The sequence below is a fragment of the Passer domesticus genome, chromosome 9, assembly GCF_036417665.1.
Source record: "Passer domesticus isolate bPasDom1 chromosome 9, bPasDom1.hap1, whole genome shotgun sequence".
In the NCBI taxonomy this organism is placed as follows: domain Eukaryota; kingdom Metazoa; phylum Chordata; class Aves; order Passeriformes; family Passeridae; genus Passer; species Passer domesticus.
In genome coordinates, this window is record NC_087482.1 from 25114739 (window position 1) to 25138707 (window position 23969).

The window sequence follows — 23969 nt, forward strand, 5'->3', positions numbered from 1 at the left end:
AAATTCCTTCCTCTGTTCTGCCAGCTGTGAGCTGTGCTATTTTGGACATCACATCCTAGCTGCAAGTTTATTTGTAAGTACTTTCCATACAAGCATGGCAAATTTGTTTTTAACAGGAAGGCTGGAATTATCTTCTTAGGTTCTGTTGACGTGTTCTGCCTTCCTCACCCTTGCATTGTGAACTATTTAATAACCCTTCCATGCTGATTATAACCTCCTGTTGACATTTTAATAACGCTGCCTTCGATGGATCCCTCAAACTTTTTCACAACAAAAAGGGTACTGCCCTAATCACAGGAAGTTGGATATCTTACCAAGAGCTCTGACCAAGGATATCTGCCAAGAGTTCTGACTAAAGTTAAGTGTTTCTTCTTAATTTTTACTTTGCCTTTTGTACTTTTTCCAGATATAAATGTGATGCTTGACTGACTCTAATGCTTGATCTCATTTTGTTCATGGGCCTATTCCCTGCCACCTGACCTTTGAAGCATGGAAGTAATTGCCTTTTACAACAGGCACAACAACAGCCCTTCCAGCAAACACACGTGCACAGCCTTTAAGGCTTTCCCCCATTCAGCTCTTCTTGGCCTCTCAGGAGCAGCTGAAGCTCCATATGAATTATTTCATTAAAGTGAAACTTCACTGGCAGAGAAAAGCAGCTTGCTTTCTACTTCTTCTACTTTACATATGTTTGGAGAAGAAAAATATGTCAACAAATATGACTTGTGTGAAGCTGCAAGGATGGCAAGTTGGATTGCTCCACCGAGGGAGCAGCACAGAGCTGGCAGCAGTGCTCCCTGAGCCAAGTCCCAGCGCTCCCCAGCAGGCTGGGTCACTGCAGGTTATCAAACATGAAACACCCCTCTAAGAAGGAGTTTGGGGAACTCCAGATGTGCCATCCTGACCTCAGTGCTGGGCAGGTCATGGAGCAGGTCACCCTGGAGATCAGGTCTGGCCAGCCTGGGGCTGGGAAAGGCAGGTCCTGCCTGACCAACCTGCTCTCCTCCTGTGACAAGGTGACCTGCTTTAGTGGTGAGGGACAGGCTGTGGATGGCACCTGCTGGGACCTCAGCAAAGCCTTTGGCACTGCTCCTCTCAGCCTTCTCCTGGAGAAACTGGCTGCTCTGGACAGGTGCTCTGTTCCCTGGGTGGGACAGTTTAAAATCCGTGTGGATGTGGCACCTGGGGACACGGGGCAGGGGTGGCCTTGGCAGTGCTGGGGAATGGCTGGACTCAGTGGCTTGAGAGAGCTTCTCCAACCCAACAATTCTGTAACACAGACTCAGAACACGAGCCAGTCCCTACAGGGTTATGGGGGTGGTTTTTATCTATGCACTTACTAAAACTGCCAACACACAAAAATGTCAAGGACTCTGCTCCAGGCTTGCAGCAAGAACCAGGAGAATTCTCCCTGGGACTGAGTAGCTGAGACACCTCTCCAGCACTGCTTCACTTCCACACCCTGCACACACTGCCTCTCTCTGATGGGTGAGAAATTAAGTATATTAAGCACACTACAAAAATGGACAATGTAATACTGTTAATTATTATTACTTATGCTTTTATTATATATGCATACATATATATTGTATTAAATAAATGTTAATTAAAAGTCCCAACTGGAATTATGAATAGCTTTTTAATAAAGGTCTCCAATTTGAGGCATCTGCAACCTACCAGACATGTCCAGTACAATTACTGATAATTTCATTGTTTTAAAAAAATTCTAGTGGATTAATTTGGTTTATCTCCCTGCAATGTGCAACTGCATATTACTAGTGAGCACAGCAATCTGTTGAATATTCTAATTGTGTATTATTAGGAGAATGCAAAACAGCTGAAATTGACCTATAAGTCCAACTGTTTTATTGCACACCTGTTTCAGCAAAAAACAGACACTCATTATCTGTCAAGCCAGAAAAAGTGAAAGGTTGCTTGCAAGTATTTTACAAAGAAGCAGACAATGGAACAGCTAAAGAATGAAAATGAAATATTTTAAAATAATTAGTATTACTAATATGACTTTGCATGAAAAAAAAATAGAGCCATTGAAAAACTTTATGCAACTAAATAACTTTTGGAAACAGTTGACAGCATTGACTGAATCAGCATTTTTATCAGAAATTTCTTCCTCTATAAACCTCAGCTTATAATGCCGTTAAAAAAATCCAGGCTGACAAAAAGGGGAGGAGCTGCTGTTGCTAGGAAAAGATCCTGATTTTACAGTCATTTCCCACTATTCAGGGATGAGTTCCTTTCAAGAACTTCCTAATAAGAAGAAGCTCTGTCTCCTCTCTCCCTCTCCAGTTGTGTGGTTAGCCATGACAAAAGCAAAACATTTCCTCTCCAGGCATTTTAGCAGGACAAGCCTGACAGGTCTTTTCTTCCCTGGCTCTCATTTTACACTTTCAATTGTTCTAATCACAAAGGCTGTAATTAGCATCAGTATGCTAAATCTACTACCATATTTTAAAACAATAACATATTATTCAGGATGTTTGTCTATCTACTATCACTCCTCATTTTTCATTTTTATATTCACACCTTCCTTTTCCTTCAAATCTTGCCAAACTATTAGCAAAGAAAAAAAAATCCACAATAAAGACAAAATTTTGAAAATAAGAGAACTTCCAACATTTGAGCTTAAAATGGAAATCTTAAAAAAAGACCTGAATTCCAGTAAGGAGAGAACCACAAGCTTTTCCATGAGCATGGATTTATCTGTTCCACTGACTAATGGCAAAATGACCAGAGGAGCTGCTGCTTTGGATGCAGAGGCACAAGAATTTATCTGTCAGAGAATTTATACTATGAAACACAGAGAACTGAAAACCAGAAAAGCAGAAAGTCCCTTTCCTCCTGAGGCCCAAAACCTTATCTTTAGAACTACATGCATATAAAAAGGAAGTATAGAACAATACCATCACATGCAAGGAATGATTCAGTGCTGCCTCTTGCCCAGAAACCCCCCAGTTTACAAGCAGCCAAGTGTCCCTGTGCATTTTTAGAACTAAAATATGAAGATAATGGGAACATATGCTTACAGAAATCACCCAAATGTTCAAACCAGTTTGCTGCAGATTCAGTTTGGAACAAAGAAATGAAACATGTTTCTAAATAATGCAAATGCCAAACCCAAACTGCATGCAACATTCTAAAATAGAACCAAGAAGATCCTCCCAGCAGAACAGAGCAAATGCTTGAGAAGCTGTTTTACAATGAGCATTCTCTGAAATCAGAATTCTTTTCATCACTCTTTCAGAATGGACTTTCAACAGTGTAATATAAAGACATGAAATTGAAAACAGGCCCTAACAACTGGATAGTACACACATGAGAACCAATCAGCATTATATTAATCCTGTTAAAAAATTGTTTTGGACACAAAGAGAAGTATGACAATATAATAAGTTTCTGCTGTTACATCTTTAAAGATTTTTCCATAGCACTTCAGATCCTTAGAAGCATGAACACATGGGTATACAGAATAAATTTCTTTTCTTCTACATTGCGGAAAGGCGGCACGAGTATCACAAATACAGCAACAAAAACATGCCCAGCTTAAAATTCTAGTCAGCACATGGTGATAAAGCCACTCAGCTTGGCCATGACAATCCAAGGGCTCTGTTCTTTGGGAAGCAGGGAGGTTTTAAAGCAGGGCTGTGGTACAGCAGCAGTAAAACTCCAGGTAGTCAGTGCAGCCTGAATTCAAATTGAGCTTAATGAAGATTCGATACTTTATTTTATTTGTTGCAACAGTGAAGCATTTGCATGAGTGGTTCTTTGTGAAATTCCTCAGCCAAATTATCCTTCTCTCACTTGCCTGCTTTTCTCTGGATCCATACAATCTCTTTCCCTCTTCAAGAAAAATGCATGTAAAGCTGGTTCCCTTGAAGTCACATGTACTCACAGAACAATTCAGCAAATTCATCTCCTTCCTTTGTCCCAGAAACTTTTCTGCCCATAAACATCAACATATCCACAGCTGAAGTATCCAGACACCTTCTTGGGACTCTGCCTTAGGATTTATGAGATGGATTTAAATGCAAACCACAGAGTGAAGCTTTTTGCATTAAAATCTCATTTCATAAACATCATTTCCAGTAAAACTTCTGCCTCACTCAAAAATAAATATTCTGTATAAACAGGTCCAAATGCCCAGGGAGGAAGAATTGCTACGCATCTGTTTTACACCAACCATCTTTTAAAATGTGGAGGTTAAAACCAGTCAAACTCTGATCTTAGCTCCTAATTATAGATCTCCACTTGAAATAGATCCAAATTCTCTACCTAGCCCAGAGAAAGCAGACCAGAAGTCGCCCGTGGAACTAACTGGGTAACAGAGAGAAGCAGGGTGGCAGCTGCTGCAGCAGCTGGCATGGCCAGACACTTCCAACATGACGGCTGAAACAAACCACTCAAATAGCAAAAATGTTTAGGCCAAATGTGGGCATTCCACATAGGAACAAACCTCTCCAAAAGTCAGTGTCTTGCACATAACTTTGCCTTCACAAGTGCAACGAAGCCCTGGTTTGAATGCGTAATTTTAAGTGACAATTGCAAGCAGAACTCTGCTCTCCAGAGCTGTGCCTCCCCACACAACTTCAGCTCACACCAGCACTCCTTTGGCACAGGGTAAAAACCCCCCTGCTTCAAAGCTGCCTCGTGCTTCAGTACCTGTGCTGCTCTCTGCCATAAACGAGGAGGTGCATTTAATTAAAGCTCTGATGTGTGCACTGTATTATCTCCAATTACCCCACCAAACGTTCTCAAAATGCAGAACTGGCCATATGTACTTCACACAAGCCATGGTTTAGCATTTTTCTCCACCCCCCAATACAATATTCTCCACTGGAGTGAGAACATTTGAGCAGAAGCTTATTATTAATGCAGTTTGAACTAGAACCTAGTCCTTATTGCCATGTCTGGTTTGTGCTGTCTAGTAAACAGAAGTCAATTATATTAAGAACTTACACAAATCCCTGAATTCAATAAGCACAATAACATTAACAAACCAATCTACCTTCAAATACACCCTGCCAAGAGTTCAAAGCCATTATGATGGACAGCAGCATTCACAGGCAGTGACAAAAGCTTTGATCCAGGAAAGAAATATTGACCAATGTGTTTTACTTCCAATGCACTCTCAATTCAGCTGTTTCTGTTCAAAACAAATGAAACCTTTTAATGCACATCAAAGTAATGTCCCAGGTAATTCATCTGACTGAAGTTAAATATCATTGCAAGAAAAATCCAGACACCATTTGCATGTGTCTCAGAAGCAAACCCTAACAAAGCAGTCACTTATTCTGTAATATTCTGTGGTGAGAGTGCCAATGACAGCAGCCTGAGTCAAACAGTCTGAGAGGCATTGAGAGAGGGCAGAGCTCCACAGGCAGGGACCCCTGAGCGCCCTGCAAACCTGCAGCTGCTCCAAGCCCTGATTCCCAAACACAACAACCCCAGCACCCATCCCCTGGGCACTGCCAAGCTTTAATTCTCACCAAGTAACCCCATAAAAGGCATTAATGAAAACACTTCTAGAAACAGGGCATTTTGACCCACACTCTCAGATGCCATCAGCAGCAGCAGAGAGCAGAGATGAGAGGTTATTTTCTCCCCCCGAGGCAGAATGCAGGAATGAATGCACTGCATCTTCTGACATGGACATGGACAGCAGCGAGATGGAAATAGAGGCAAACAACCCACCCATTTTAGGCAATATCACAACAGGGTTAAGAACTAAGAATATCCCTTTGGGAAAAGCTTATTGAGGCTATCTTCAGCTTCCAAGGAGAACAAGGAAAGTTAACCAACTCTTAGGTCACCTCTGTCAACCAGTGGCAGCATATTGGCCATCAGACACAAGAACGTACAGAAGGATCCACCCAACCTGCCCAGCACCATTCAATGCCTCATGAACCTCCCAGCTGAAGGCAAAGCTGTCTTTTACTGTCATTATTTAGCAAAAGTAACAAGGGGACAGGCAGCCCCAACAGAACCTGGGTAGAGCTTACAAATGTTCACTTCTATCTCAGGTGAAGTCAGCCAGCATCACTCGCTGCCAATCTGTGTTAATCATCACCCAGCATATGTTTATTCAGCAACAACTCTTAAAAAAAAAAAAGGGTATTATTAAAAGATGACTATGGGGTAATAATTTGAGGCTTGTGGCTCAAACCAGCCCAAGTTTTAGAATTTTTAAAGTTTTTTTATGGCCAGTTCTTCTTTTTGATGTGTCAGCATAAAACACATTAAGATCACAAAATGTTCTGTATGTTTCAAAAGGATGCTTTGTTTCTTACATGGAATAGAGCTAACAATTTTAATGTAACTGTGGTGTCTGTGGGCTGGATCACTTAACAAAATCTGTGAAGGTCTGCCTCCCACCGCAGACTTTGTCCTGTCCCTCCTAAGCAAACTTTTACACAACATGATAAGCTTGAAAAATTTGTGGAGTTTCTCAATGCAGCTGTAGTAGAATTTGACCTCAACTATTTACAATTTATTTAGATACACAATTCAGCAGCAGAAATCCTCTTAATTTAGCAAAGCCACACTATATATGACATGTACTGAAGATAGCAAGATATGAGCACACATTCCACTGTCTATATGATAGGCCCTTCAGACACTGCTAAGTTTAAAAAGGAAGATTTAGTATCTGCAGCTGAAAAACCCTGATTTGCACACACAGCTGAAGCAGCATTTGATACAATGCAAGAATCCTTGGTGTCCTGTGCCAACCATCCTCCTCTTTCACCTCTTCAGCTGTTGTGTCAAGCCTGTCCCAGGAAGGGGTGAGAGAACAGCACTGCTGCTGAGCAATCAGCTTGCTGGCAGTCAGCTTCTGCCAGAGACAAGCACCGATTTCCTCTTCCCAGTCAGGTCTTGGTGGATAAAACTCTTCTTTCCCCTCTTCTGTTCCATGTATGATAGAAACATCAACTACTTTGAAGATGCTTAACAAATTCCTGTTTAATGAGTCAATGTTTCAGGCCCAGAAATGTCATACCTAGAACATTCTAGTTAAATAGATGGTTAAAATTATCTCATATCAAATATAATAAAATTAATATAAATCAAATCAATATAATAAAAAATAAATATCAAATTAGATCAAATAAAGCCTAACTCATTTTAAAGGTTTTCCCCTGAACTATTTGAAATGCTTACGACACAGTACAGAGCGCTGGGAACAAGTTCCAGTGTTTCCCAGTCTGTGAGGGAAATTAAGAACCAGCATAAACAAAGAGCATGCAGAAGGTCCATGCAGCAGAAATGACAACAAAACCATCTTTCTGTACCGAAAGAGTAAAGTCTCTTTGAGCAAAGTCTCAGAGAACTAAATGAACACTAACTGTGTTCATTTAGACCATATTTTAACTTCTGTAGCAAATGAATGTGTACAAAAGGACCTATTTAGAACAACCAAAATATTTCCTTTCCATGACTTATATATTGCTGTTATCTAATGAGTTGTGCTTCCAAACAATGGCACTGATGAACATGAGATACTTTGCTGTCTCTCTAGGATTTAAGAAACAGTTGGTCAAAATTATCTTCTTTTAAAATCAGAAAGGGACGACTGTTCAACTTCTAGTAGTTGGTTGACTTCCCTCTGTAGTTACAGATGAAACTCAAAAAAAATTACAGAGTAACATACTTTAAAAAGCCAATCCAAAAGAGGATGGGCTGTTACAAGTTTGATCAGAGAAACCTCTCACATATTTAATTGAATCTGAACATATATATAAAAGTCCCACTCCATTTTAATCACTGCACAAACCCTCCACTTTGACTGCCAACTTTGCTGTGCCAAGTCTCAAAAAAATAAAAACCAACCCAAAAAGAGAATGAAACCCTACCAGTTTTCTTTAAGGGAAAACAATGTAATTTTGAAATGTTTAAGTGCAAATGGGCATGGGAAACTCTCAGCAGGTAGGAAAAAAAAGGATGAGAACACAGCACTTGTTCCTGCTCCCAGGGAAGCTCAGGGTGTTGTTACCCAGCCAGTGAGAGCAGGAACTGGCCTTGAGCACACTGCCCACAACAGGAGAGAGGTGTTGTAACTCACTGGAACAGGAGCACTGCTCACCTCTCTGTAACCACAGGCATCCTCATAAAAGGGAGATTTTATCCTCTGCTGCACACCCAAGGTTTATGTCAGAGTGTACAGAACATAGTGTTTAAGGAAACCAGATAAAAGGAGATTTTTTTTGTTGGAAGTATGGGGCTTGGTGGAAAAGACAGTGTTGTAGATGATCCTTAGGTTCAAGGCAATGTGTTCAAACACAGAAGGTATCTGCAGACACACTCAAAGATACCACACATAAATCTCCCCTCTTGTAGAAACGAGACCTCAGAAGATTGCTCATAACCTCTAAATCAGCTAAAGAGCTGACAGATGCTTTTTCTCATTCACAAACTTCCTTCCTTTTACATTTCCTCCCCATTATGCTGAGTCTATACATTTTACAGCTCTTTCTCTGTCAGAGAGGAATTAAGTGTAGGCCTTCAATAGAACTCTGACTCACCTCACTGATGACAATGAAAGAGTAACACAGGTAGCAATTCCTGCCTTGGAAATCTTTTACTGCACACACAGAGAAGAGGAGCAGTTTCTGGGCTGTGCAGGGCATGTTGCAGCTTCCTTTGGGTGCAGCACAGCTGCCCAGCACTGCAGGCTCCCAGAACCACCAACACACTGCACTGCCTTTTGTTTAGAGTTGGATTCAGGATCCCTGTGGGTTCCTCCCAGCTCAGGAATATTCTGTGACAGTCTGCAATGGGGATGAAGCTTGGCTTAGCTGGGGCTGCGCGTGAGGCTGCTCAACCACAACAGGAGTCTGAAATACACAACCTGGGTAACTCTTGGTCATCTGTAGGCTCTTCATCATGGCAAAGTTCACAGATCTTTCCACAATGGAAAAGTGTCTTTTAGGACAGGGGTAGAAGCCCAGTTTCTGATAACAAGGGTCACCACTTTGTGAAATGAAAATGTGATATCGTGCAAAGACAGATTTCGAAAATCTCAACCAAAGACAGTGGGAAATGGTCTTGTGTAACATGCTGCACTGTGGTAGGAAAACCTGGAATACGTTTCTTCTATGCTAACCTAATCAAAAACATCTTAATGACTTCTTAATAACACATAAAGAATCCAAGTTTGCATCACATTGTCATCATTTGGGACAAGTTCCATTAAGTCCAGGTAATCCTCTGTTCTCTCTTCCTTCACAAGGCATTAATGACTAATATCAACAGGAAACTATCAGCTGTAAAGTCCCATTCTTTCAAATCTAAGAGAATTAAAATCAGCTCCTTCTTCAGTTTCTAATAATACTCGACATCACTGATATCTTCCAAACAAGGTTCACAGAATAAAACACAAGAAAAGAAAATATAAACAATAATAATGAACTTCCTTTCATGAATCCAAGAACAGCTGACATTATCTAACATTTAACACCTTGTGAAAAGGTAACTTTGAAGCACGAGAATCACCCCAGACGCCTCTAGAATGGAAACTCAACAGCCAATTCACATTGCATTACTATAAGAAGAACCACACAGAAAGAAAAATAATTTTATTCCTGATTGAAAACAGAGTGATGTTAGATTGAGAGAAAACCTATTCTTAGGCTGCAACATGACCAGAAGGACAGGGATTTATACAGGCCTGTTCTCTGTACCCAGAGCCCTGGGAGCTGCAGCTGGATCAGGAACACTGCTGTCCCTCTCATTTGAAGGATGGCTTCCTGAGCACAACCCCCAAACCAGGAGGGAAACCCTGTCTCTGGTACTGTCTTTAAAGGCAGGCCAGCTCCCTACTAAATCATCCACTCCTTCCCATGGGTGTACCCTAGGAATTCTGTGCAAGCACTGACATGGCCTGTCCCAACCTGACCATGACAACAGAATGATCTCCTGTAACCACTCCTACTCCAGGCTACTAAAAAGCATCACTGCACTCGAGTTAAACGCAGCTCAGGGTCCCACTGCCATTTCCAGCTCTCCGTGTGATCCGAGATGGAGCTGGGCCCATTCTGCCAGAAAGCTGGGGAGTGAAAATTAAATTAAAAACAAACTGTAAATGCTCCTGTAGCGCAGAGTCAGGGCTGGCTGCAAACACTCCCTGGGACAGAAAACCCTTCAGCTTTGCATCCTTGCTGCCTTTGCCTTGTGTGAGGATGACTGGAAAGGTCATGGATATATTAACAAAGAGAAGGAAGTTGGTTTTCTTTTTCTGTGCTCAGGACAGAAAAAGAACATCCATCCTTGTTAATCTGCTGAGTTTTAGGGGCCACTGGAATTTTTTTGACTAAGTAATACAGGCATCCCTCAAAACAAGCTAAGGATTCTCTTTCTATGGCCATGCCCCGTATGTAGCCACTGATGTAAATGCAAGTCAGACCACAGCTCTGGCATTTTGTTTGTGCTTGCACAGCAGAAGGCAACTGGGAATTGTGTCCTTTGTTTATAAGCACAAGTTTAACTGGGATGACACTGAACTACTGAAAGAATCTCATTAACAGATATAATACATCAATTTCCTGTAGTAAAGGCTATCAAAGCCATCATTCTAATTTTCTGCTTCTCTCACAGTGACTAAATGGTTTGATTTTTTTTATCATACCAAAGCTTGTCTTCTTTACTTTATTTTTATTAAAGACATCTCTACAATTATTTCATGAGAACGATTCTAGTCTTTTGTCTATTGTAAGGAAGCAAAAGGATTTATTTAGCTAAATTTGCATTCCCCTTTAACGTAATACTGGGGCTTTGTGCTACAGTGGATTAAAGCAGCATCTGTTCTTCTCTGGAAACCTGGAGTCAAATCACAGCAGTGCACTGAAGTTGCCATCTCTGTCTGTACCCTAAATGGAACCTAAATAAAATTCAAATGGATTCCCAGACGACATGAGAAGGGCTACGTAAGTAAAATATTTTTGATTAATAAGTCTTGCTAAAAAAGTCCATGATCAGTAACTGTTTCTGCACAACAAAGATGCATGTATTCAACAAAACCTGTATTTACATAATTTTTGACATAAAATGGCAATATACAAGATATTAAAACTGAATTTTTAGCCCCAAACACAGGGCTAGTTCTGCTCTTGTAACTATACAGTCTTCTGAGGCAACAGAAATAAAGCAGCAAACTCGGGAATATAAATTTGGCTTGTGGCCTGTACCCTGTTTAAATACAAATGACATCTAAACAAAGCTTGGTTCACAAAAGCAACACACCACCACACTTTCCCCCATAACTCATGAGCCAGCTCCTCATGTTTCCAGTTGCTCTGTAGATCAGGCAGTGTCTGGGTTAGGGGCACATCCTCACAAATTTAATTTGTAACTAACAGAGCAATCAGGGCTCCCCCTCAGTTACAGTTTCTGAGGTCTCCTGCAGTTCTGTTATTAAATAAACATAAAAAGAAATAATTGATTGACAGCTGCTGTGATTAAAATATTCCTGACTCTGAAATTAATGACAAAATTACCATTGGGTCTAACAGAGGAAGAACCATGTAAATGCTGAAGGAGCAAAAAAATTGCATCCTGAAAGACCTTTATGAATTATGGTAAATCCTTGCAATGAAAGGGCACAACAACCCAGACTCGGGCTGTGGTGCTTCACAATTTTTTTAAAAATCCAATATTGAAAAATGCAGTACCTTAAACCCTCCTTTGCACCTCTCAGAATCCTGCAGGAGCTGGAAGCCTCATGGCTCACTCAGAAAGCAGCTCCTCACTTCCAGCACTTGTGTCCCAAGGTTTTACTGCACTTTGAACAGCAGTGGTGTTAAACACCAAGGGACACAACAGAAGTGTGTGAGCAGCTGTTTAACACCTACAGGTAATGGCATCCACCACCAGAGCACCGATCACCCCTAGGCCAGCTTTCATTACCCATCTCCCTCTCACTGGTGCCCAGGGCAGGCACAGTTTGCAGGCATCCTCAGAGCAGTCACCCAGCTCATCAGCTACACCGCTATGGGATTTGCCTCTTCACAGAGCTGCTGCCCTGAATTGGCATCTTTAGACTCCGGGGGAAACATCACCAGTATGAAGATAAGCTGTTGTCTCAAAGGAGGTGTTCCACCAGAAGTCCTTGCACTGCTCCTGAGGCCCCCAAAGGCATGAAACAGCCCCAGCCTCCAAGCAATGGAGAAGTTTTCTCCTCATTAAGACCCAGTATTGGGAGGAACACTTTCTACAGCCATATGAACAGATTCTCTTGAAAGATTTTTCATTTTGCAAACATGAAATGGTCACAGGGTAGGAAAACTCATGTAAGGCCATGAAATCCTAAGAAATCACTTCCCATTTCTCCAGAGGAACACCCAGCAAACCACTGGTGAGGCACCTTCTCCAGCAGAGAAGGTCTCCTTGCCCAGCAGGCACCCCCTGGATCCAGTCCCTGCAACCTTCCAATACAACACTCTAACCTGAACAACAAATCAGAGTTACTGTTCAACTTGGTATTTGCACTTTTCAGTGCAAAAATTGAATCCTTGGGCTTCCTTGCCTGAAAGCTGCCAATTATTCCATGAAACTGAACTGCAGGTTGTTTATTAACTGCACAGGATTCCCGGAGGGCTTCTAAAGGGGCAAAGAAGATGAACGCTGTTGGTACTGAATGCTGTTGATGCTGTTTTCACTGGTGAGCTCCAGATCTTGGATTACAGTATCTTGGATGATAATGAATTATTTCAGATTAGTAGAAATAGAAAAAAGGATGATGGATGATTTCTCATGGGAAACTTGAACATTGAGCTTCTATTTAACCAGGAGAAAAAAAGCCCAGCTGACTACTTTGTAACAGTACTCTCAATATCTTTCAGGAAATAGAACAGGACATCCCAACAGCAAAACCAAATCTGGTACAAAAGTAGAACCAAATGGTAAATGGATCATTTTATTCAGCATGGCTGTAGATCTCCCAAAGCACTCGCTAGATGTCATGAATTCTGTGTTTATATGAAAGATATCTACCACAAGAATAGACACAGTTAAATACAACTATCCAAACTAAGTACTCAGCAATTCCTCTTTTAGCACATCAGGCAGAATAATCAAGTTTAACTGAAAGGAAGTGCATAGCAATGTACAAATGGAGGAAAAAAGTCTGAAACAATGATGAATAACAGACCGTTACTGTGTAATAGGCAAATCTGTCACTAAAATAACTGTTATGAATTATGTTTTTAGCAAGCCACGCAAAGGTAACATCACTTATGCAAACACTGCCAACTCCACATAGGAAACTTTCATTATTCTTTTCCTTAAGGGTAAAAAATGGGCTGAAGGATCATTAAATGTATGACTAAATTGTACTATGAAACACTTCTCTTTATCAAAAAATATTTTGCCTTTTTTTTCCTAGACAAGCAACTACTGCATTCATACACAGTTACACTGAATCCAGTCATTTCCTCCTTTTATATTTTTCCACACATGCCCACACCCAATTTAAGATGTTTTCTATCTTTAGCTAAGTTGAATATTCTTTAAGAGTCAAACAGTTCAGCACTTGGCTGAATTACTTTGTGGAATGAACTTCCACAATGCATCAGAGATAAAGTCATTCTGCAAGTGCACTGCAAGTGCAGGATAACTTTTTTAGTTTATCATAAATCCACACACAGCATCACACCAGAAGAAAACTCGTTTGTGCCTGGAGTTTTCAAGCAGCTCATGAACAGAGTTCTGTGTTGCTGTACTTTTGACATGCATTATTTTGGTAATTAACAACATCCTTACAATAGGGACTGTATGTGTTAACATGACAAATCCCACTCTGTTTCTCCTGCGGCAATTATTCAAGTGTCTGTACTTTAAATGCCTTAGAACTAAACTTTTTTTTAATCTTATTTTCTGGCTGAGGGCACGAGTGGCAAATGCTGATTTACCCCTCTGAGTGTGACACACCTTCCCGTGTAGCCAGGCCAAGGCCAGGTCTCCGGCCGGCCCCAGACACCGGGAACAGCCTGTACCAGAGCTCTGCAGCCAAACTCACACGGGTTTGACACAAATCATGTGATTCTTGCTCTCTCCCGAAATGCAGTGTTTACACACGGGCGTCTGGAGCGGCACACGCCGGCTCAGCCCGCAGCCCGCTGCCGATCCAGGGCTCTGCCTGTCGCAGCGGGGCCGCGGTTAACCCACGGAGATGACCGAGCCCTCGGCTCCTGCAGGGCACACTGAGCCTCCGCCTGCCCCCGCTCCCGAGCCGGACACAGGGAACGAGCTCCCCACCGCCGCGACCCGGAGACATCCCGGGGACAACCCCCAGGGACAACAGGGGTGACCCCAGGGACAAAAGGGTGCCAGCAGGATCCCCCAGTCCCATCCTCCCGCACCGCCCCACAGCGAGCCCGGGCAGCGGCGGCGCTGGCGGCGCGGAGCCCTTTGTGCGGCAGCGGCGGCGCGGGGTTCACCCCCGCAGCCCTCGGCAGCGCTCACCAGCTGTCCAGCTCCAGCTCCAGCAGCGACTGGGTCCGCTCCGAGCTGCAGTGCAGGCACCACATCGCCGGGCCGGAGTGTCGGGCGGGCAGCTCCGCGCCACCATAGCCGCCCCTCGGGCCGCCCCGCCCCGCGCCCGCTCCCCTCAGCCGCCGGCGGCGGGGCAGGCAGGGAAGCGGGCAGAGCGCACGCGTGGAGGGCGGGATTCCCGGGAAAAGCGCGGCTCCGAGGGTCCCGTCCCTCCAGCAGCCCTCACACCCCTCACCATACCCGCGGGCTTCTCCGTGCGGCTCCAGCGGGCACAGTTCTCCAAAACTCCCCTCACGCCAGCCGCCCTCACAGCCCTCATCATGCCCGGGGGCTTCTCGGTGCGGCTCCAGCGGGCACGGTTCTCCAAAACTCCCCTCACGCCAGCCGCCCTCACAGCCCTCATCATGCCCGGGGGCTTCTCGGTGCGGCTCCAGCGGGCACGGTTCTCCAAAACTCCCCTCACGCCAGCCGCCCTCACTACCCTCACCGTGGCCGGGGGCACCTCGGGCCGGCTCCGGCGGGCACCGAACGGTGCCCGCCGGAGCCCGGCCCGAGGGGCCCCCGGCCCCCCGACAACAAAATCGCCACATCCTCCCCACACCTTCATACCCTGTAATAACACAACAAAGCTCTGTAGTTTGGGGAAACTTTAGTCAGGAACTGAAAGTGTCGCTCGGGAGAACCGGGTGCAAGGAGGAGCACGGCGCGAAGATGTGCATAGGGACATACCTCGTATTGCTACATCCCATGAGGGCTGATGGCGTCTTTCAGGGTGGTGAAAAGAATCGAGGCGATTTTAGTTAAACATTTGGATGGAGTGTGCGTTTTGCATAGTTTCCTAAGGAAGTGTTAGGCATAGATTCCAATAAGCCCGAGTTTAACTAGCTTTCAGTGAAACTCAAACATGTTAAGGAAGGACACACCTACACCGGCTGTTTTCATAGGAATGTCCCTGCAAGACTCCAACCAGAGACTATTTACGCTGCAATGCCTGCTTTCAACATCTAATGATTATCCAGACAGCCTCTTCCCCGCAGAACGTCTGGGATCCACAATCCCACGTTTTTCTGGTCCTCACTCAGTGCCTCCTGCATCAAGCTTCGTCTCTATTTGTAAACAGAGACAAATCCAAAACAGACACAGGCAGTTCCCAAAAGTCAACTTCTCCTTCGGAAACCAGTTTCCATTTAGGAACCAAGTGCAGACAGTTTTAGCGTGGGCTGTGAAGGAAGGAGACACACTGGAAAGTGTGGCTGGAAAGCTCTGACCTCCAAAGCAGTCACAGAATTTTCTGAAGAATGTGCTTTCCTGAAGCCACTTCAAACACAATCTTCCTTCCACAGATACGATCACGCTAGATCAGCAAATAACCAAGCAATATAAACACATCCCATTCCAAACACTGCATGGATAGTTGTTACAGATGGCTTTCCCCCCCTCCATCAATGTCAAGCATCCAGAATTCCCAATTTAGTTTTGACCATTCAGGTACAAAGTTTTTGTTAACTCATTTTTTGCTTGAATATGTTGTTAACATTTAACATGAAGATTAAATGCCCAAATCATCTACGCATTTAAGATATTGCATGTATTCCAATGGCGGGAATTAAACACAGAAAAACAAATTCTTGCTGCACTACGCAGACAACATTGTGGTTTCTGAGTCGAGGCAGCCTGTTGCAGTTATTTTTGGAGGGATTTTTTGTGAATGCTTCAACATTCCAAAAGCATTTTAATTCAACCATAATCAATAGTGTACATTCAATTTTCCCTCAGGTAACAATAACTGTAATCCACACCACACAATCCACCCTGTCTCACGTGGTGATTTAGCAGAGATCTCAAAGCCTATGACTTCTTAGGGCAATTTTTGGTGGCACATAGCTACGTTTCTTTGCCATCCTGATGGCAGAGGTGCTGAACACACAGAGCTGAGGTTTCAGGCCCCAGAAGACAGGGGTAGGAGAGGTTTTTCTACCAAGAAAAGGCTCTCTACAGAGCCAAACGTGGGCTCCTACAGCACTTCATTGATCTGCACTTTGCATAGGAAGCTTTGGCAGAACCAGTAGGATGTATGTTCTCCTGCTGCTATTTTGACACTGAACTAGCGTTAGAGCTGCCACTAAGATATTGTGGAAATTTGTAGTGCGGTGTAAGGAGATCAAAAAGTAACTTTTCATGTCCTACTATCCTTATTCCTGGCAATTTCTTGGAGCACAACTAACAGCACAACACGAAGTGATCCTTGCTCTGTTAAATCAACTTGACTTAAGCACAAATGAAGGAACTGGGAAATCTCTCTGAAGAGGAAGTAAACAAAGATTTTAAGGCGTGATTTTACACTTTCCAGACCAACCCAGAAGTTTGAGGGAAATGGTTGTGAAGCAAGCTGGCCAGCCTCGGGAAGAGCTTACTGTGACAAGCAGCTCACTCACTGCAGCTGCTGCTTCATTCACTTTGCACCACTGCAGTTTCCAGCCAGCTGCCCAACAAACAGCACTCTCAAACTACAATATCTCAGCAGTGAATGACTCACTCAAACCATTCAACCCTCCATGCTAAAGCTAAACCTATTTCATTTCTAATACAGAAATAGAATTAAACCTTAGATTAAATGAAACACTGAAATTTTGGTTTATCCAGTAATTTACATAAATCACTGCTATTTAATGTGTTAATGGCTAAAACAAAGTTTGTAAACCCCCAGAGTGCAACAAACTCAATTTGTAATTATGAGCACACAGCAATTTGTACAATATGCCATCCAAATCTACAGTAATTATGACCCTGCTTAAAGGGTAATTCCCACTTTAATCACATTTAATACACCGTTATTTCTAAGATCTGAGAAGGCTGAAAAATAAGCATTTGTTTTGCATTTTGCTTGAATAAAAGCAAAGGGTTACACAGGCAAAAAAAAAAAACAAAAAAAAAAAACAGAAAAAACTACTAGGGAGTAGTTTTCTTCCTGCAGAGTATAAATACAGCCATGCAGCATTGTAAAATAAACTGCATATACAGGTCAAAATACCTGTTATTCCTCTCACAGTGGGATTTGAGGGGATATTAATGAAAAAAATATGCTAACCCATGTGGATGCCCCACATCCTGCCTCCCATGGTGAATTCTCTGTTTCTCATGCTTTCCCTCCACCCATGCTTTACCTGTACACCTAATATAAAAGTGTTCAGTAAAAAAAGATTGGGATATATCAGTTTCAAGGATGCAGAGCACAATCCTCTTTCACATTATTATGTTCTGGTGCACACTGAACAGTGTGCATCCGTGAACAGTAATCAATCCTCTAACCATATAAAACATCATAATGTTCCCACATGACCTGGAATTACGCGGGAATTCTCAGGTATGTCAGGGAATTTTTCAAAAGCTAACATGCTCCTGTACTCACCCCAGTTTTGTGTCCCCCGCAAAGTGGATTTATCTTTTCTCATACACATTTCTGCATTTTCCATGGCTCTGTACTAGATTATTTCATTTTTAATGCCAACACACAAAAATCAGCATAAAAACAATAACTGCAACTACATTTCTTAAACTGAACTTATAAAGCATTTAAATAAACACATCTGGGAAAAGGCTTTATGCTGTCAGTTGCTACGGAGAAGGGAAAACAATGAATCTTTGTAGTCTTTTTTGCTCTCCAAAGAACAAACCCTAAGTCTATTTAAGGCAAAGGAAATCTTCACTGATTTCAAGGGTTTGGAGACCCAAAGTGGTGCTTTTCTTCCATGTATCTCAAAGCCCCTCACCTCTACAAAACCTAAACAAGTTTATTGCTGTGTGAATGATGAGAATGCTGAAGCATAATGATTATAAACCATAGCAGAGGAAAATTAGAGTAACTTCTCTCAGTTGCCTTGTAGAGCAGTGGGAGAACTAAAAGTGAAACAGATCTATCTACATGTTCTGCTTCTTTATCCCCTCCCACAAAACAAGATGCTGCACTCTATAGAGGGAGGAAAGATCAACATGTGTTGTTGGATCAGTGTGTTTTGTTCTCAAAAGAAACCTTGCCAGAGAAAGGCTGTGCTCTCCAGCAAAGTCTCTCTGTACCCTGGCTAGAAGATTTGGATAAGACCAGCAATTTTGGAACAAAGAAGGAAATTCCACATGATAACAAGGCTTGAAAATACTAAGACACACTGATTTACCAAGGCTGGAGCATGCAAACCAGGCAACCCTGCAAATCACAGCAAGTTATGAAGCACATATACAAAATCTCAGTGCTGAGAGAAACAATGCCTAAAGAGGCTTTGACTGCAGACAAACCATTAGACCAGAGCCAGGATTCCTGACTGAAAATTCCCTGCTGTCACTACTCTGACCTGGTTTTGTCTCTCAGAGTCAGTAGCTGATCCTACAAACCTTCATTTGCACTAGAAGCTATTGTAAACTGTATCAGTGGTGCACTATAACACTGCCTGACTATTTATATCCACAGCAACAGCACTGGGAAAAGTAACATTAGGCAGAGCTTTTTGAACACGATTTAGGTTTGTCTCTCAGATAGCTCTGAAATGCTGCTCACGCTGCTTCTGAGCTGATGTGTTCATCCTCTGGCCCTGCCTCTGCTCCCCATAGTGCAGCTCACAGCAAGACACAGTTTTGGTTTTCCACAAAATCAATCCATTACTAGATAACTGCATTTCATTATAACACTATCGAGAGGTTTAAAATTTCTCTTCACAGATCCACAGGCACATGAAACTTTTTTTTTTTGGTACAAATACCAAATACTTCCCTTTGAAAAGAATTTAGCAGAGGCCATTCTGCAGCTGTCACTGTTGCTGCCACTCACCCCAGCAGTGAAACGATACCTGAGGAGCAGAAGCTGCAAGAAAGGTCAGTCAGCACTGAGGGGCGGTTCTCCAAGAGGAAACATTTCTTTTTCATAAATCCATGCAAAGAAGGAGAGTGGATGCTTGGAAATCCCTCGAAGGCAGTACAGAGGCTGACAAGGAGCCAGAGAACCCCCTTAGAAAGAAGTTTATCTGGAAGCCAGGAAAGCCACTCTGTTCACCAGAAATCATAGATGGAGTAAAAGAGAAAGGGAAATCTCTGTTCTAAATTTGTGGGGCAATAAAGGCAGGACTCTGTACCAGGAATACAAGGCGACTGCAATTATAGCTCTGCTGATACCATTACATGTACAAAACTCCTTTGTTCCTTCCAATGAAATATGCACAAGGGTGGCTCCTCCATTCTTCTCACGTGGAGTGGCACCTTCTCTGTGGAATCCAGAGTTTCCACAGCCCAGGACACACCTAAACATTTGCAGCACCAGGTCACTGGGTTCCTGTGGCTGCGTGTTTGGTGCCACTTCTGAGCAAGGGTGGTGGGCACTGAGCCCATGGGGGTCAGGATGCAGAAATTCAGGACATAAGGAACATATCCTGATGCTCTAAACCAGCAGACCTTACAGAGTGAAAAGCTGAAACCATGGGCTCCCCCTTCCAGACTGTTACTTAGCCATAATAAAAGACTGAAAAAGTAATTGTTACTGAATGACATGTCTTGCATGACATGAATTTGGACAGAAAACACACATTGAGATGATACAAATAATGCAGGTAGCTAACATACATTGGGTTAATGCTCTTGACTGCCCTGTGTAAACCAAATGAACCCAAATCATCCTTTAAAAATATTCCATACCAGAAGGTTCCTCAGAGCTTCCTCTTTTTTCCTGCTTTCATTTCATGGCAGTAGTAATGTATTTTCTGCAAAAAGCATTTTCCTGGGATTAATGGTGAGATTAAACATTGCCTAGTTGTGCTTCATGTCATCAACATCTCAAAAGCTCTCCATCCACAAGAAAAGAATGATTATGTTTACTTGATATTTAATGTTTTGGGGTTTTTTCCAGTTTGAACAATTCATACATTTACTGAGATGAATGAGCTTCAGTGCACACACTAAAATCAAGCAGAAAGACACACAACTGATTTTAACTTTTTTTAACTAATATTTTCTACTTCTAAAAAATACAGAATTGTGTTTCTTTGAACAACTATGTGAAAATAATTACAAACCCCATGGACAGTGCCTGAAAGCTTGGGAACATAATTACTATTTAGCATTAAAGTAAATACTGGAATGTTGCTACTTGAGATTCTGGACAGAACTGTCTCTCCAGCAGTATTTGTGACATCTGGCTGAGGATAATGTGCTGCTCTCAGAGATCACGTGTGCAGCGTGTGCCATGCAGGAGGACATATTTTCCATGAGTGCCTTTCTGCAAGCACCATTCGAAACCAAGGAATTTTTCTACTTGAAGCTCAGACTGTGTTACAGTTGTTTATTTTAATAGCAACCACCAAGTTTAAACTGTCAGTAAAATGACAAGCATCACTGCAATTTCCATATATAAATAATGATTTTTTTTAAATTAGCAAAATCAATTTTTAAGGTAAAGAAATCACTTTTTCACTAACTGCATATTTAAACACACAGGTAAGAAGAAGATTATAAGGGAGGTCTTACTATTTACCTAATAAAGTTAGATTTAAAAGCATTTTGTGGAAATATTTTCATGGTTTCTGTACTAGTGCATGGCTGTGCAGTGCAACTACTTTTAAATCCAGAAAAATATTTATCTACATTCCCATTGTGTCAAATCCATCAGCACTGAGATGCACTGTAGTACTCAGATAGAAAACTTGATTAAAATGCAGGAATATTTACGGACACTTCTTTTTGGCATTGCACATCCTTCATGCGATCCTGCAGGCAGCTGTGCCACCGCCAGTGTCCCTTTCCACACAATGCAGCAGAGGCCTTCTGCTGCAGCTTTCTGTAGAGTGCAAAGGGTGGTGACCATGGCAAACCAAACCAACAAACCCACATTCCCCAGCAGTGCTCATGCAGCAAGATGAGTTCTGGGCTAAGGTTACCTCTGCAGGCACAGGTCAGGGAACAGCTGCGTGTGTGTGACACCACTGTGCTAACAGAGCTCAGCCTCCACACAGCGACTTCAGTCCACACTCAAGAACTATCAAAACTCAATCCTAGCTGAAAGCAACAACAAATATTGACCTTTTCTGTGGTAATCTTTATAGGGAATATAAACTTTAGTGGTGTAAACGAAAACAGGAGTGGAAACAAGGACAACACACCTTGGAGAAACACTCCACACCAACGCGGAATGAAGAGCATAAAAAAAGGAGTATTTTTTTCCTGCTTCCTGACTGGAGCCTGGAGGGCAGCACAGCAAGTTCCAGTGCCCTCTCTATGGAACGTGCCGAACTCTCAGAAAAAAGGCTGGGCAGCTCAGGCTGCTTTCACAGGGAGACAGGGCACCTCTGCCCATCCTGCCCGAGCTCTGGATAAAATCTGGAATAAAAAAAGCAATCTGGATTAAAAAAGCAAAGGATCTCTCTTGCCTTAAGGGGAGAACAGAATGGTTTCACTAAATGGCACACAGACAGGGCAGCCTGACCCTCTCTCCTTTTACCTCCTCTGAAGTGGTATTTCCACACACCACCAACCACCACCTGACCCACAAGGTGTGGGGCAAGGTACCTATACATAAACCAAAGCATGTTTTAAATCACTGCCTTTAAAAGGCAAAAATGGCAAAAGAAATCACATTTCTCACGCCCAAAACAGCAGGGCTGAGACAGGGCACCTCTGTGTGCCCACTGGGCTGAGACAGAGCACCAGTGTGTGCCTACCGTCCCACTGGCTGCTCCAGGCAGCTGCCCATCCCAACCATAACCTGAAAATACATCTACTGTCCATCCATCTAAACTTGGAAAAAGAGGTGAGGTGTAAAAGGGTGGGATAACACTGTATTATCTTTCCACCCACTGTTAAACCAGAGAGAAGAAGCAATCAGAAACTACCACATCTAAATGGCACTGCTGCTTTTTACATGCAATGCATCAGGGACTGAGAGGCAGGGCATTTACAGAACGATCAATCCAAGCTAAGGAGACAGGTATTTGCTGTTTGGCACCAGTCCTGCTGACTGTGCTAGTCCAGAACACAGAGATGCACACGTGACACCTTCACATTGTTTTCTCTATCACACTGACCTACACAGCGTGGCAAGGGAAAAAAGGACCAGGAAAACCCCTCTTTCCAACTCTTTGGTGCAGATAACTGATCACATTTTCCAATATGTTAAATGGAAGAAGAAATGTGTGTACCCAGTGTTACATCCCTGGGGAACACCCAGATTTGCCTTAAATCTCTCCTAGGCACCATTACCAAAATACCAACAGAGGGAACAATTTGCACATGAGTATGCACAGTAGATCTTTGTTCACAGATGAGCAAGATATATTTTGTTTCCTTTTGGAAATGCATAGCTCCTGAATTTTATAACAAGAGTTATACTTTGGCACAACTGCATACTGACACCAAAGACATCAGGGAGCTGAAATTTCATCTTTTAAAATTGTTACTTATAACAGTCCTTGTTTTGAATCTGGATTTCAAAAGCAAAGGATCCCTCTTGCCTTAAGGGGAGAACAGAATGGTTTCACTGAATGGCACACAGACAGGGCAGCCTGACCCTCTCTCCTTTTACCTTCTCTGAAGTGGTATTTCCACACACTACCAACCACCACCTGACCAACAAGGTGTGGGGCAAGGTACCTATACATAAACCAAAGCATGTTTTAAATCACTGCCTTTAAAACGTAAAAATGGCAAAAGAAATCACATTTCTCACACCCAAAACAGAAAGGTTATTTTGTAATAAACTATAGCACTGAAGAGAAAATTCATTGAGCTGAAAATTCACTTTTAACTTTTGATTGACCTTTTGTCCTGTCACAGAAAACATTTAATGAATTAAGTCTCATGTAAATCTTAGACAAAAATAAAATTAAAATCCATTATGTTAATTAATTACATAGCACAATTAAGGGTAGGTATCCTTTCAAATGCAGAGTTAACTTTCAACTAGAACCACCCCAGCTGTCCTAGGAAAAACTGGATCAATCTGGAGATTAGGAACAGGAAGTAATTTGAAATGTGAATTCATTTGCTTTACCATCACATGTTCTTTCCTCCCCACACCCCCCAGTGTAGGTGCCCATGATACGAACTTACAGTTTGTATCTTGGCAAATAAAACTCCCCTGAGGCAATAAAAGAGACAAAGAATGCATTGTAAATGGATGATCTTTGGCATCCACCAAAGATTACTCAGTGAATCAGTTTATATTAATGTTACTTATCTTCATCAACCTGCAGGAAACATACTCTGGACTCAAAGGGACTCCAATCTCTCCTCCTCCTCCTACTCATCAGCACACACAGGACTGCAAGAGCACTGGCAATTTAATCAATTTGTATTTTGTGTTATCTGACCAGAGAGATTTCCTCCTCCTCTAGGATAGGATTTATCCTGGTGTGCTCAAAGCTCTGTTTGCCGAGAAGCCAGAAAACTGAATTACAAGAAACACTTTATTTGGTTGATGGGATTGCCGAGGGGTG

The 23969-nt window shown here is 42.6% G+C and overlaps 1 protein-coding gene across 16 annotated transcripts in view; it reads right to left on the reverse strand.

Moving 5' to 3' along the window:
• The window catches only part of IQSEC1 (IQ motif and Sec7 domain ArfGEF 1), a 281322-nt gene that overhangs the window by 41480 nt on the left and 215873 nt on the right, over window positions 1-23969 (reverse strand). Inside the window, exon 1 of one of the 16 annotated variants that reach the window (XM_064432150.1) lies at window positions 14473-14608. The exons of 14 other annotated variants lie outside the window; for them this stretch is intronic. In XM_064432150.1, coding sequence (XP_064288220.1) covers window positions 14473-14537 — 65 coding nt within the window. In that variant the 5' untranslated portion in view covers window positions 14538-14608. Of the gene's footprint in view, window positions 1-14472; window positions 14609-23969 lie in introns of those variants that run through there. One more of the 16 variants, XM_064432151.1, reaches the window with a different exon arrangement.